Source organism: Xenopus laevis, chromosome 8L (genome assembly GCF_017654675.1).
Source record: "Xenopus laevis strain J_2021 chromosome 8L, Xenopus_laevis_v10.1, whole genome shotgun sequence".
NCBI classification, from domain to species: domain Eukaryota; kingdom Metazoa; phylum Chordata; class Amphibia; order Anura; family Pipidae; genus Xenopus; species Xenopus laevis.
This window is the reverse complement of record NC_054385.1, coordinates 96,928,728-96,944,874: the sequence shown is the minus strand read 5'-3', so window position 1 is coordinate 96,944,874 and position 16,147 is coordinate 96,928,728. Positions and strand designations below refer to the sequence as shown.

Below are 16,147 nucleotides of genomic sequence, written 5' to 3'. Positions count from 1 at the left end.
GGAGGCATGAGGAAGACACCAGGCATGTTCTGTGGTAAATCCTGGAGGAGGATGGCTTCTTGTCAGAGATCATGGTTTTTATGACCCTATCCTCAAAACCCTACTGTTTGAGAACTGGCTGGAGAGACCATTCCCCCTGGTCAAGAGTTTCCCTGCTGAGGAAGTCGGCTGTCTGATTGTCCACCCCCGAACTGGTGTATTGAAACCCTTTAGTAGTTTAGTATTCATGTATGTTCCACCCTTGCTCCCATCCAGAACATATAATCAGAACAAGACGTGTAGGGGTTATAATACCAAGAAGTGCAGAAAGCTGCTGCTAAAGTGTCCTACCACACAATAATATAGGTGAATAAAGGACACTTTAGCAGCAGCTTTCTGCGCTTCTTGGTATCATTACCCCTACACGTCTTTTTCTGATGTCTCTGAGGGAAGCCATCTGCCCTGTGCCGTCTGGCCTTGACACACTGTGCCCCAACCGCGGAGACTGGCATCCGTGGTGATTATGGTCCAGCTGTGTATTGCAAAGGGCTTGCCCTGGTTGGCCGGCTGTAACCACCACCTTAGAGATCTCCTCGTTAGGGTGATTGGAGAGTCCAGAGGCATTGTCTCTGGCTTCCAGTGTTCCAGAATGGCTTGTTGAAGAGGGCTTGTGTGAAGCCGCACATAGGGAATGGTGTCTATCGCAGAGACCATCGAGCCCAGGACTTTCATGCAGGACCTGAGAGGGGTGCATGGAAAGTCCGCTAGACACTGAATGCTGCTCAGCATTTTCTGGACCTTGTTCGATGGAAGGATGGAGCGGCAACGCTGTGTGTCAAAGAGGGTCCCCAGATATATCATTCCCTGACTGGGTGTCAGAGATGACTTCTTGAAGTTGACAATCCAGCCATGTTTTTGCAAGGTCTGGATCACCAGGGAGAGGACGGATAGGTTTCTTTGAGCTAAATAATGGGTCCTTAATAAGAAGGTCATCCAGGTAGGGGGTAATAGATACCCCCTGAAAATGTAGGAAGGCCAGAACTGGGGCCAGGATCTTGGTGAATACCTGAGGAGCTGTTGCCAGGCCGAAAGGAAGAGCCACTAACTGGAAGTGCCTTCCCAGGGTCGCAAAGCGAAGATAGCAATGGTGCGACTCATGGATGGGGATGTGAAGGTATGCGTCCTTGATATCTACCGAGGAAAGAAACTCGCCAGGCTCCATTGCTGAAATGATGGCTCTATGAAGGAGTGGGACAGACCTGCCGAAAAGAGAGGAGACGCCCCCCACCCTCTCATTTCGGGAGGAGGGCAAACCCTTCAGGAAGTGGATGCTTTGTCGCTGGAAGGTTTCTGATTTTGTCTTCCAGTGGACCAGGCAGGTCTCTTCCACTTTCCTCTTATAGAAGGAGTCTTTTCTGTTGGTGGAGTCTTTGTTTGCCTGGAGCGAAAGGAACGAAATCTAGAGAAACGACGGTTCGATGACTGATGCTTTGGCTTGTTCTCTGGAAGCAGGGTACTCTTGCCCCCTGTAGCTTGACTGATGATTTTATCCAGCTCCGTGCCAAAGAGAAACTTTCCTGCATAGGAGATAGAAACCAGCGACTTCTTGGATGTTAGATCTGCCGACCAATGCTTTAGCCAGAGAAATCTCCTGGCAGCTATAGAGGTGGCGGAAGCTCTGGCAATCATCTTGGCAGAGTCTAAGGATGCTTGGCAGAGGAATTGGGAAGCTTCCTTGAGTTGCTCCGCCAGCTGCAAAATGGAAGCCTGGTCAAAGCCTGACAAAGCTGATCTGCCCAAACCTCAGAAGCACAGCTAACCCAGGCTGTAGCAAAAGTCGGTCTGAGTGCCGCACCTGAAGCATAAAATATGTATTTGCAGAATTCCTCTAGCCTTTTGGCGATGGGATCTTTAAGCCTGCAGCATCGGGATGGCGGTGGACTTGGCTACGCGAGAGATAGGGGGGTCGACTGTGGACGAAAGGCATCACAGATCAGTGTCTTCCTTTGGAAAAGGATAAAGAAGAGAGAAGCGACGGGAAAGGCCCATTCATCCTTGACTACAGAAAAAAGTTGATTGTGCGAAAGGAAACGGCTTTGCAGTCTTTTTCTGTCTCTTAAAAAGATCCTTGTGTCCGTAGAGACTGTAGGGGGAGAAGGATGTGAGCAGGCATGGCAGATAGGCTCAGCATGACCTGGGCCTGGCCTGGCGCAACAACGGGCGCTAGCTAAGAAGGATATCTTGGCATTAAAAGGACCCTTGCCAGAAGCCGGCGTAGAACGCAGTTTAGGACCTTCTCTGGTTGGGTCAGCCATGGTGCCCTTAAGAATTTTTTAATGGAAAAATAAAATGTAGTTAGCTCAAGGAGCAAGGCAGAATATACAAGCCTGAGAGAACTGTCAGCCGTCCCTGAGTATGTAGACTGAAGTAGTCTGAACTCTGAAGAATTCTGCATTCCTTTGTGGAACCCAGAAAGGAGCATTGACCCTGCCGGGCCTGAGCAGAAGGAGGAGCTCAGCGGAGTCCTGTGGCAGCCAAGAGCCAGTCGGTAAGCTCATCGCTGTCTTGCAAGCGCGGAGGAAAATGGCAGGAAGAGAAGGGGCACGCTTAAGCGCAGCGGGATGACGTCACCGCTAAGGAGCCAAACTTAAAAATGACCCGGGAAAATACCACTGCTCGTGTAATAGGACTGTGGCGTGTAGAGGAATAACCACTGTGGGTGGGGACTGCGGCTAGCCTGCCTTTGTCTCGCCCAGCCTGGAGAACTGAGCCATGGCTCCTGTCTCCAACCTGCCTGAGGGCGCAGGGAACAGAGCAGGAGCTCCTGTGCTGCCCTGTGACACCTGGGGCTGAACCGTAGTTCCTGCCCGGGAAACCTGTAAGAAAAAAAGAGGAAGAAAAGTTAATAAAGGTTAATAAAAATAAGTAGAAAGAAACCTGAGTGTCCTCCTCCGATGAGGACATTAAAAGAACTGGGAAGTCACAGCCTCCTGGAGGGGGTGTAGCCTGCTGTGATAGGTGGGCTAGCCCCCTGGGAGGGCTGTCGAAGTTCTAGTTTCTTTTAGTGTCCTTTCCTCCCCTAAGGTAGTGTTAATCCTCCAGTGCCTGTGTCCCCCTTTCGATGAGGAGAGAAAAGGAGTTTACAGGTAAAACAAAAATCCCTCTATTGCTCTCAGAAATCACTGTACATCAGACTTAATTCTTTCTAATGTGTTATGTGTCCTATTATTATAATACCAAATATATTTTGTTTCTCCTAAACTTGAGAGAACAAATGGAGATTTCCTAAGTCATTTTTTTGGTGGCCCTGTTTCTTTACATCAGACCCAGATGTTACTGGACTATAATTCACATAATTCTTCTATTTATAATCCAATGTTAATGCATTCAGTAAAATCTGGGGAACTAGTGTTTAGAAGCATGTCTTTGGCATGTTGTAACATTTCAAACAAATAAGTTTACACTCCCCAGCTTCTTATCAGCAGTACATGCCTAGTGTCTTCCAAAAGCTTCTTGCTGTTTAATAAATTACCCATTTTCAACTGAAATAAAGAGCTGACAGGTTATTCGTAAATATGTATATGTATTTCAAATGTAATACAGACATTTTAAACCACAGTTCACTAATCAGTATTGTAGATTGAGAGATGATAATGGGATGAACAGTATTGGTTTAATGGATCAGTAACTACAAAAGCAAATATTGGTATGGGATCTATTATCCAGAATACTTGGGACATGGAGTTTTCCAGATATGCGATATTTCCAAGTTTTGCCTCCAATAAGGATTAACTATATCGTAGTTAGGATCAAGTACAGGTATGGGACCTGTTATCCAGAACGCTCGGGGCCTGGGGTTTTCCAGATAATTTGGGTCTTCATGCTTTGTCTACTAGAAATTCATTTAAACATTAAATAAACCCAATAGGCTGGTTTTGCTTCCAATAAGGATTAATTATATCTAAGTTGGGATCAAGTCCAAGCTGCTGTTTTATTATTACAGAGAAAAAGGAAGTCTTTTTTTAAAAATTTGGATAAAATGCAGTCTGTGGGAGACAGCCATTCCGTAATTCAGAGCTTTCTGGATATCTGGATTCTGGATAAGGGATACCTGTACACCGTTCTATTATATTATTACGTAGAAGAAGGAAATTGTTTTTAAAGGTGAATTAAACATGGAATCCATTGGAAATGGAACTTTCTGGATAATGGGTCTCCAGATAAGGATCTCATACCTGTAATTCGATTTGTTTCTATCCTGTATATGGAAAAATAGTTTTGTGCCTTGATGCCTTCAAAGTTAAAAGAGTAGCATGCACAACTGTCTCATTGTCTTTGTATTTTCAGGCTTCACTTAAAAACAAACAGATTCACAAAGTTATTCGGAAACAGCCTGCTCCATGCAACAAACTATTTTGCCGGCTGGGTTGTGTGTGCCAGAGTCTTAATCATAAAGAGCACAGTTTTGCTCACTGCCGCCGGGCTGACTGCATGCTTGATTGTTCTTGCATACAGAAAAAACAACTTCCAGAAAGGGATGAGATGCAGATCAAGGTCTCAATGGCATGCACAGAACAGCTTGAGGAAAAAGAGGGGATGGATGAAAAAGGCTTAACAGAGTGCATGGAACAGCCTCTGGAAAAATTTGGAATGGATATCAAAAGCTCAGCACAGTGCTCAAAACAACTTGTGGAAAAGGATATTTCCAGTATCAGAAACTCAGCAGAGTGCATGGAACAGCTTTCGGAAAAGGATGGAATAGACATAGACCTAAACATATTAGCAGACTGCGTGGATCAAACAGCCAATCAAGAGAACCCTTACTCCCCTCCAGCAAGGGATTCTGAAGCGTCCGTAGAGTATAAGGAACAAGTCAAAACTGTTAAAACTCAAAGCAGCTCTGCAGGGAGCAGTGAGTTACATTTTTGTTATTTTTTTTTAACTAATCATTGATGGAATATCCCTCGCTAATAGAACTGCCTACATTTGAGTTGAGATATATATATATATATATATATATATATATATATGTGTGTATATATATATATATATATAATATATATATATATATATATGTGTGTGTACTTTATGATTACTTGCACATCTTTGTCATGCAGATTGTATAATCAAGCACACCACACAGTTGATTTAAAACATTGGGGGTCATTTATAAACACTGGGCAAATTTGCACCTGGGCAGTTACCCATGCCAACCAATCAAATGTTAGCTTTCATTGTTTTCCTTGCAACTGGCTGAAAAAAAATATTATCACTGATTGGTTGCTATGGGTTACTGCCCAGGTGCATATACATATCCACGCCTTACAAAAATTGTCATCACAAATTATTCTTCATAATTTCAATGGATCCCACTAATCCACGTGTATATGATTTAATCATCTCCAATTGTTGGCAAATGACTGTTAACCCTTCATCTTCGCAAGTTGAATGTGCTAAGGCCCTTTTCAATATTGTTTTTAAGACCCAGATGTGGAAGTGTTAAAGATAAATTTGGCCTTGGCAAACAGGACTATAAACACCCTTTACTACTTGGCTTCTACATCATGGAGTATTTTCAACAGCAACTCCTTTTTATAGCATTGCTATGTCTGGGTATGTTGTTTAATAACCTTTAAATGGTTGGGATGAGCCAATAGAAATGTTGACCCTTAGAGGGTAACCAGACGGTTTATGAACTTGACGTATGTTGTATTTAAACAATTCTATACATAGGTAGAATATCGTGTGTTAAGTTGCGGTGTGATTTGCAGGAAGAAGAACGGTTTCTGCCAAAAACGGTAATAAAAAACGGAAATGACAATGCCAAATTGATAGTTTTTCACATTTACTTAATTCTGTATCGTAATGAATTTAAGTAGGTAACATTTTGGCATTTTTTTTGGAGGTAAACACATTTTTACTTTATCGAACATTTATTTAATTGAATCCAGCCCATTGTCTATTTTCCATTTGGAAATTTGATCGTTTTCACATAAACTTGCTCTTATGTAGGACTTTTATGATGTTAATAAGGTATATTTTTGTTGCTGTTATAGTTCTCTTGTGTTTTTGGAGCACTGCTTGTTTAGTGAACCATTTTTCACTTACTGCATATTCTTCTTACAGGTCAGTGGTATAGTCATCCTTTGTGTCTAGAACAGTTCCCAATTTGGAAGAGAGGGGAAGAGGAAGCAGATTCTGAGCCAATATGTATTCCAAAGCAGTCTGAGTTGGAGGAATGCAAAGTCAGAATGCCACAAACTGAACTGCAGCACTCAGAGAAACACACATCCCCTGTTACAAGTAAAAATGATGTAGGATCTTCACAACCTGTGGTATGTACATTGCTATACAATCACAAACAATTACGGCTATGCATGGGTATGGTTTTTCCTATTGAAGTATGCCTTATTGTATAAAAAATATATATGTCATCTCACAAAATTGAAACATGTTAAAACTTTATTTTGCTGAAGCTTTCCACTTTACGGCAAGTGTGTGTTTTGTTGTTGTATTTTGAATTTCCCTAACAATTTATGAAAATCAAGTTTTAGAAGCTCTTTGAAATGTTGCCTTTAACAGGTTGTTGTATGAATCATGTAATATACCATCCTTATTATGCAACGTAGTTTTAGTTGTACTTTTTATATTTTAGACCCACAAAGATGAACCAGTCTACGTGCTTTTCGATAGCTTGATGACATGTGCTCGAGTACGAATCTATGAACGTAAGCCTCCAGAAGAAAAGGCAAAGCTGGAACTGTGCAATTGTGAATCACCTGATGCTAATGAAATGGTGCGACCTTTCAAATTATTTTTAAAAAAATTGCAACTTGTTTATTAATGACCTGGAGGTGGGCATTGAAAGGACTGTTTCTATTTTTGCAGATGATACTAAATTGTGCAGAACTATAGGTTCCATGCAGGATGCTGCCACTTTGCAGAGTGATTTGTTTAAGTTGGGAAACTGGGCAGCAAACTGCAAAATGAGGTTCAATGTTGATTAATGCAAGGTTATTCACTTTGGCAAAAATAATATACACTAAATGGCAGTGTGTTGGGAGTTTCCTTAAATGAGAAGGATCTAGGGGTTTTTGTAGATAACACGTTGTCTAATTCTGGGCAGTGTCATTCTGTGGCTACTAAATGCAAAGTTCTGTCTTGCGTAAAAAAGGGCATTAGCTCAAGGGATGAAAACCCAATTAACCCGCTTTATAGGTCCCTGGTAAGGCCTCACCTGGAGTATGCAGTGCAGTTTTGGACTCCAGTCCTTAAGAGGGAAATAAATGAGCTGCAGAGACGTGCAACTAAACTGGTTAGAGGGAAGACTGTCAAGGTTGGGGTTGTTTTCTCTGGAAAAAAGGTGCTTGCGAGAGGACATGATTACACTTTACAAGTACATAGGACATTATAAACAAATAGCAAGGAAATAAAGAGGATCACCATACCAGATGCCACCCCTTTAGACTAGAAGAAAAGAACTTTCATTTGAAGCAAAGTAGGTGGCTCTTCACAGTGAGGTTGTGAAATGCACTGCCGGGTGATGATGTGATGGCTAATTCAGTTCAGGGGTTGAACTTGATGGACTTTTGTATTTTTTCAACTCGATTTAACTATGTAACTGTATACTCGTATAAAAATCTACCTATTATTAAAGGTTACAGTGATGTTCAGAGATAGTATATATTTGGACTTCATGTTTTTTTCTAGTTTTTGAATTCATCTTTTTGCTATGTAGCTCTCCAGTTTGGAATTGCAGCAGCTATTAGGTTGCTAGGGTTCAATTTGATGGTATGGTGGACTGAATAAGAATAGGAGAGGACCAGAATAGAACAATAAGTTATAAAAAGAACACTAAAGTTGTAGTCTCGCAGAGGATTAGTGTGTTATGTGGCTATCTGGGTCAGAAAGAATAAAGCATATCCTTCAATTAAATTAAAGATAAACTATCCTTTTAACCTGTTTGCAGGAATGTTAAGATATTCAAGTACAAGTATAAATATTAATGTGTAGATAGAAAATTATTTGACTGTGTGTTCAAAGCTGCTATTTAATTTTCTTGATTCAATGTTATTTTTTTCACACCTGTAGCCTGAACACAATTAAGTACCGACCAATAGGAATGTTGGCATCTAGGTTAATGCCTGTAGTGTAGAGAATGAAGACCGCACACACATAGGGGCAAATTCACTAACCGGCAAAAATTTACCAGTGACAGCTTCGCCACCAACGCCACACTTCGCCAGGCGAAACTTTGCTCAGGCAACGCTTATTCACTAAGTTGCGAACTTTTGTCGCCGACGCCGAATGGTTGCGAAGTTGCACTAGCGTTAATTCGGCAAGCAAAGTTGCGCTAGCGTTGGCTAATTTGCAATTGGCGGGAAGTTAAATTTCAGTGGACGTATGTTTCAGCAAATACATTACACTACACAAGCCCAAAAAACCTTAATAAAATAAATTAGTTATAATGCCCTACACATGAGCCCAGTGTATAGTGTATGTGCCATATGTTATGAAATGTAGGGGGGAAGCCGGGTACCCTAAAAAAAATTTACGATCTTTTGCAGCCTATCACCCTGAAAAACTGAAAAGTCGCCAGCGTTTTTTGGGACTTAGAAAAATCTTCAAATCTTTTTTGAGGAAGTCCTATGTACTCTATTGCACTTTGCCTGGTCTGAGGTGGTGAAGGCAAGTCTGGCACAAGAGGTAAAGTTCAGTAAAATCGGCATCTTAGTGAATTTGCGTAGTTACATCCATTCGCCAGAGCGAAAATTCGCCTGGCGTTAGAGTGCGAAGTAGCGCTACAGTGTCCCCCTTTGAGTTTGTGTGATCACAAGTAGAATAAATGGGGTAAGCCCCCACTAAAACATACGTGTGTGTATGTGGTCTCCTTTCTCTACTCAATGCATTTATGGAAGTTGCCATATGTCTATGGGACTAAGCATCACTGGAAAGTGCAGCTGTACACTCAGTTTTATGTAGGTTAATGCCCCATGTTCCTTGTCCTACAGGTAAAGAGATAGTGACATGTTCCAATTTTAAATTTTTCTATATACCCAGACATCACTTAGTCTTTCTAATGCACGTGCCTTGCAAAGATGTCTTAAATCTTAACAAATTGGTAAAATTAACATTTAGAATGTATGGGAGAGGTATTGAAATACATGGAATAAAACACATTGTTTTGGCGTCATTTGATGGACAGTGTCTATTTTCCAAGAAAGATTATTGGATGGCTGGCAGTGATTCTGATTACTAGTCTTCAAAAAAGGCAAATTTCACTAACAATTTCCTTCTCCTTTTTCTTAGGATCACAGTTATAAACGGTCTAAGAGTGACGATAACTATAAAACAAACGACATAATAGGTAATAAATTAGAGACTTTCCTATATGGCATGCATTTGTGAGAACTGTAATTCCATTTCTCTTAAAAAGAGCAATTTTCAATTCTTTCTAAGTATGAGATACTTAAGATAAAAAGGCACTGGAATAATTTACTTATGTAATAATTACTTAAAGGTATACTGTCATGGGGAAACACATTTTTTTGCAAAATGAATAAGTTAATAGTGCTGCTCCAGCAGAATTCTGCACTGAAATCCATTTCTCAAAATAGCAAACAGATTTTTTTTTTTTATATATTCAATTTTGAAATCTGACATGAGGCTAGACATTTTGTCAATTTCCCAGCTGCCCCTGGTCATATGACTTGTGCCTGCACTTTAGAAGAGAAATGCTTTCTGGCAGGCTGCTGTTTTTCCCTCTCAATGTAAGTGAATGTGTCTCAGTGGGACATGGGTTTTTACTATTGAGTGTTGTTCTTAGATCTACCAGGCAGCTGTTATCTTGTGTTAGGGAGCTGTTATCTGGTTACCTTCCCATTGTTCTTTTGTTTGGCTGCTGGGGGGGGTGATATCCAACTTGCAGTAAAGAGTGATCGAAGTTTATCAGAGCACAAGTCACATGACTTGGGGCAGTTGGGAAATTGACAATATGTCTAGCCCCATGTCAGATTTCAAAATTGAATATAAAAAAATCTGTTTGCTCTTTTGAGAAATGGATTTCAGTGCAGAATTCTGCTGGAGCAGCACTATTAACTGATTCATTTTGAAAAAAATTTTTTTTCCCATGACAGTATCCCTTTAATATATGAATATTTTTCACCGAATAACATGTTTACTTATTCATGCTTGCATCCAAAGGGAACAGGACTGTGTCAGGTAGTAGTAAATGAGGCCTATTGCCTCTAAGGTGATTTTCTTGAGGAGATGTTACCAGAAAGTAAGCACGTAAAACATGGTGGGGCTAAAACTGACAAAACTGATGAAAACAGTCCTGTTCATTTATCCTGGGAAAATGTAACAAGCTTTAAAAACATTTATTCAGAGTATTGTTTTTGGTGGATATCACACGTGCGCACAGATGTTTGAGTTTATGGTCAAAAATTTGCCAATTTAATTCTTTTACTACTTTGTTTATGCAGATTACATTGATAAAAATACCCATAACTCAGAGTGTTTTGCTCCCACCAAGCTCATTGAGATTATATCGGACTGCAGCTGGGAGGAGGATCGCAGTAAGATTCTTAACATTGTCTCTCAGCATATGAACAAAAGTGATTCTCAGTCATTCAAGGTTGGTAGCTTTAACATTGAACTGACTTCAGAAAATAAAGATGGAGACAATGCTACAACCTCGACGTATTCTTCAAGAGTAAAAATATCAATGGTCCCAGGCCAGATGAAAGAAAGAGATTCAGAAAAGTCAGTGAAGTGGAAGACTGAAAGTATAAAGCTTCCTGAATGTAAACTACCAGAGCCCAATGTCGAGGCTGAACAGCTACAGAAATCTCATGGAGGAAAAGGTTTGCCTTTCTACACGAAGATCATTCCAGCTGGAAAGCTAGTTGCCCAGCTTAAAAATCCAAATGAACGTGAATCAGAACTCGTTCAAGTAAGAGACTAATATTAACAAATATCACATCGTTTTTTTTTTTTATATTTGCAAATTCCATATGTAGTATTCAGTAATTTCTGCTGCCATAGGGCTGATAATAACTGCATTCTTAAGGTCCCCATAGACGCGACGATTCTTGCCGAACGACCGATTTTAGGGAAGCCCGACCGATCCTTCGAAATTATCATGCGGTTAGTGGTATTCGAACGATCGTACATCTTACGATTTTTCGGCCGACATCTGTCGGGAAATTGATCGGCCAGGTCAAAAAATCTTTGTCGGTCCCAGTGCAATCTCTCTATGTTTGCAGGGCCAAGCAGGCAGCTCCCCTTTGTTTTCCTGGTAAATTGGTCTTTTTAGTTGATGGTAGATTCGTACGATCATACGATCGTTCTGAGAAGATCGTGGTCTCACGATCAGGATCTGATCTTTTAAAAATCTCAACATCTATGGCCAGCTTTACTTAATTAAATTCTAAAGTCTAATGACTAGCTAATGGCACATCAACCCCCAGTAACCCCAGTGATGTGACTCCTGGTAACTATTGACACATTGACTTCCAGAAATTAATTTCATAAGTGATTCCCAGAACATTTTAGTACACCAATGACATATATGATGATTGTGTGCATGTTATAACTAAACCATAAATGAAACGATTCAGTTAGAAGGTAGATTGCCAATAAAAGGCAGTATTTACCTACCTACCCATTTACCTGTTTTGGCAGGCCACACCACTAATATACATAAAGTTGTGGAAGAAGGCAAAAAAGTAACATTTTTATGCAATATCTACTAGCCATACAGAACCAAAACAATTGAAAAATATATAACATATTAGTTTTATGAGGCTTAGTAACATTATACAGAACTGCATAAAATAAGGGTGCTCCCCACACACCAAGCGATGATACTGTGATAGTGTTTATTTTGCCATTACAGCATTTTATGCAGTTCTGTAACTACTGAAAAGGCCATATGTCTGGACGTTGCACAACAACTGCAAAGATAATTATAGTGCTGGGAAAAGAAAAAGAGAAGGAAGGTGTTTGTGCACTTGGGGTGCCAAATGTTAGGCACCCCCAAGTGATTGTATTGACCTACCTGAAATCTTGGGCCGGTTCTCCTATCGGTCCTCTTCAGTCTTCCTCTTTTTTCGTGCGGCTGCACATGCACAGTAGAGCAAAAAAGTAGACTATTTAATTCTACTGCGCATGCGTCTGCCCTGGAAAATTTGAAGAAAGGAGCCGGAAGAGGATCACTCCATGGTGCTTGCTGGAAACACCCCGGGCCAGTTCAGTTTTTTGCTGATAGGAGCACCAGCCTGGGGGTTTCAAGTAAGCCAATACAATCACTTGGGGGTGCCTAACATTTGGCACCCCCAAGTGAAAAAAGACGTTTCTTCTCCTTTAATCCAAGTATTTTTACCCACAACTGTTATAATTTTTTACAGCCCTGTAGAAATATGTTTAACCAGAACAAGAAATAGACTGGTTTTCTTTTGATTGTTCTAGTAAATGAAGCCATGCTATTGCCCTAACTGGCATTCAGGCCACCCCCCCCCCCCCCCATCATTGCTTCAAGCTTCTCAAGGGAGACCAGCCCACTGTCGTGCATGTGCATACAGCTTAATAAATAAACTCACCCATCTTCTATTCATGCTTATTGTATTTTTAGAATTTACTTATTAATGGGTAAAAGTTAGAACTCTCCATTTGATAAATACGGTTCAAAAAATCCCATAGGAATAAATAGACTGTCACTCACATTTTGATAAATATGCCCCTATACACAATGAAAGTCAGTGTACGCGACCTTAGGGTCAACTGATTCCACAGATGCTATAAAACTGATAACTCAGAAACCACTAAATATAGAGAATTCATGTAAATTGCAAAAATGCAGGGATGAGCATTTTGAACTTTTGCATCATATGTTTGTGTTTAGATGCACTTTTATCTTTGGATATGCACAGAGCTGCGGTGGCATTATAGTAATGATGGTGTTTTAGTTTGTGTAAAAAAAAAATGTATATTATAATAGGTAATTATTCATTATTGTATTCCCATAATAAAGTGTTTTATTTTTATGGCTCTTAGTAATTGTGTGGGTTAATTATCCTTTTATGTTCATAGGTAAATGGAAAATATTATCCTCAAGCTAAAGTTCTTTTGGGACAAATGGGAGCACTTCATCCAGCTAATCGGCTTGCAGCTTACATTACTCACAGGCTGCGACCAGGCCTCTTCAACCTTTCCAAACTTAATGAAGTAAAAATCAATGCCCAATCAAAAGATGAAAAAACAGCCTCCAGTAGTGTTGAAGGGAAATTTAAGGAAAACCCATCAGCAACTCTGAATGTTAAACCTTCTATAACAAAAAACATTGGTATGTATGTATTTAGAAATAGTTATACACATTGTGGTTCTGACATTTTTACCTTTTGGTCATTGTTTTTAAAGCACTGCATGGTGCCAACCTTTTACCATGTGCATTTATAAAAGATAAGAGGGCTCAATAACCCAGGTCCCATAGCAACCAATTAGCTATTTATCTCATGTCTATCTACTGCCAGTTAGAAAATGTAAGCAAAGATCTGATTGGTTGCTATGGCAATTGTACTGGTCATTTTAGGAAATTGGTTCATTGTGGGTTATGCAAGGTTCTGAATCCTTGCACACTTAATACTTGCACATGATTAAGAGTGTTTGGTTTTATATGCCTAGCTGGTAATTGAATATTCCTTACAATTTCATCCTTAAACGGGATTGTTGGTTCCTTTTTGGGATGTTCCAATCCTTTTATAATGTTCTTATATATTAATGTTATGTACATGTGCTCTTTATATAGTGAATAAAGTACCCCCTCTTGTAAAATATAAGGATATTATAAGTTACCGAGGAGTTTCATGACCATATAAAAACACGAGGCCGAAGGCCGAGTGTTTTTATACAGGTCATGGAACTCCGAGGTAACTTCTAATATCCTCATATTTTACAACTGGGGGTACTTTATTTATTATAATACACAAATTTTAGTAAGTCATGTGACAGAAATGACATCACTACTCACCGTTTATAACTGATGACATCACTACTCACCGTTTATATGTATATAATTTACAGGATATTCATGGCTTTTGTGTATTATATTAATATAAATCACTATTACTTTTGCTTTAATTCCTATTGGTTGGAAAATATAACTGCTAGACAATGAAGTAAAATCTTAAGAGCTCTTTTGTGTGATATGTTCAATAAAGCTAAAGCAATAAAGCATGGCTCACTCCCCATCTTCACATCTGCCAGAAGCCTTAGTTGAAAAGTGGAAAATTAAGTTTAAAAAAAAAGAATATGGGCACAGGTATCTTATAAACTGGACTCCCCGTGCCAGCCCAGAGGTTCAGCAGTTCTACAACTGCCCCTTAAAGGGGTTGTTCGCATTTGAGATCACTTTTAGTATGATGTAGAGAGTAATATTCTGAGATAATTTGCCATTTATTTTAATTTTTTGTTATTGAAGTTTTTTGAGTTATTTAGCTTTTTATTCAGCAGCTAATTTGCATTTTAAGCAATCTGGTAACTAGGGTCCAAATTACCCTAGCAACCATGCATTGATTCCAGTAAGAGGCTGGAATAGGAGAGGACCTGAATAAAAGGATCAGTAAAATAAAAGTAGCAATAACAATACATTTGTAGCCTTACAGAGCATTTGCTTTTTAGACAGGGTCAGCAGCACCCATTTGAAAGCTGCAAAAAGTCAGAAGAAAATCAAATAACTATCAAACTATAAAAAATAAATAATGAATTTAAAAGTTGCTTAGAATTTGGCTGTTCTATAACGTCTTAAAAGTGAACCACCCTTTTACTATTTGCTTAGTGGTATTTACAGATGCTCATTGATCTCTATGCTGCTGTTGACAACTAAGCTTATGGGTCATCAGAAAACAACATTGCTGTAAGCGGAAGTATTCATGACTTAATTTAAAGGTCAATGTGAACAGTATATAGCCCCCAGAATCAAGGGGAAGCAACAAAAACCAAAGTCAAGAAGATATCCTGCAATTCAAGTCTTATTTATAAAAATAGAAAAAGTATATTCAAAACATATTAAAAATACACAATCCATGATACGCCACCTAAGGAGTTAATTTTAATAAAATAATTAACATTTTTTTTAAAAAAATGTTTATTGAAGGCAAAAAAATCCTTTGGGCTCATGTTTAAATTATTTATTAGCAGACTTAGAGGCACATTTATCAAGGGTCGAATTTTGAATTCATGCTAGTTTTTTTTATTAATAATATTTATTAATACAATCGAATGTGTAAAACTCGGACGCATTTTACCGATTCAAATCAAATTCGAATCTAATTTGACCAAACTCGATTTCTCCAAAAAAACCTCAAATGTCAACTCCAAATTGGTCGCTCCCATTGACTTATACAGTAATTTGGCAGGTTTTAGGTGGCGATTAGTAGGTTCTTAAAGGGCGGAGTATGATACATCTTAAAATTCGAATTTGAATTTTTTTAAAAACTCGAATCCAGTTTGGAAAATGCCCTAGTTGAATTTGACCGTTTTGACCATAAAATTTTTTTTAAAAAAAAATTCAAATTTTCAATTCAATACTGTATAAACCCGCCCCTTAATGTATGTTGGTACATAGTATTCTGGATAACAGATTATGTAGCAGATGCTACATGGCTTATTATTAAATTAGATACAAAACGCATGTGAATCTAAATTTATTGCTAATCGGCATTGTTTGTATCTTAAGCTCTGGGTACCAATAACCTGGGGAATGTGTGAGTCACCAGTAATGCAGACAATGCAGTGTTATGTTTTTCCTCTTCCCAGGCACAGATCTTCACTATTTAAGGGCTATGGTAGCCTTGGGCTGGTAGAGAAACTCAAAACATATGTGGCATATCTAGACTAACTATTTGTTGAGTTTTAGTTAAAAAGAGGCTTTTGTAAACCACTGATTTTGATTTGAACTTTTCATCACAAAATCTAGTTAAAGGTGTGTCCTCCAAATGCACAACACTTTATTGTGTCTTGACAGTAAAGTAATTTTTGATAAATGGCAAAATTTTGAACTGCTGGGAGATCTTTAGGATTCGGTTATCAGTATTTGATAAACAGCTCCTTAGTGATGCAGAACCCTTGTATGTTTGTCAAAAGTATCTGCTGCCACATTACCATTGCA

General features: G+C 39.2%; 1 protein-coding gene across 4 annotated transcripts in view; it reads left to right on the top strand.

Annotated features, from left to right (window-relative positions):
• Positions 1–16,147, top strand: part of mga.L (MGA, MAX dimerization protein L homeolog) — a 56,897-nt gene that overhangs the window by 15,295 nt on the left and 25,455 nt on the right. For all 4 annotated transcript variants that reach the window (XM_041573255.1, XM_018231041.2, XM_018231039.2 and 1 more), the window contains exons 9-14: positions 4,327–4,891; positions 6,106–6,314; positions 6,635–6,775; positions 9,289–9,346; positions 10,464–10,933; positions 13,072–13,324. In XM_041573255.1, coding sequence (XP_041429189.1) covers positions 4,327–4,891; positions 6,106–6,314; positions 6,635–6,775; positions 9,289–9,346; positions 10,464–10,933; positions 13,072–13,324 — 1,696 coding nt within the window. The remainder of the gene's footprint in view (positions 1–4,326; positions 4,892–6,105; positions 6,315–6,634; positions 6,776–9,288; positions 9,347–10,463; positions 10,934–13,071; positions 13,325–16,147) is intronic.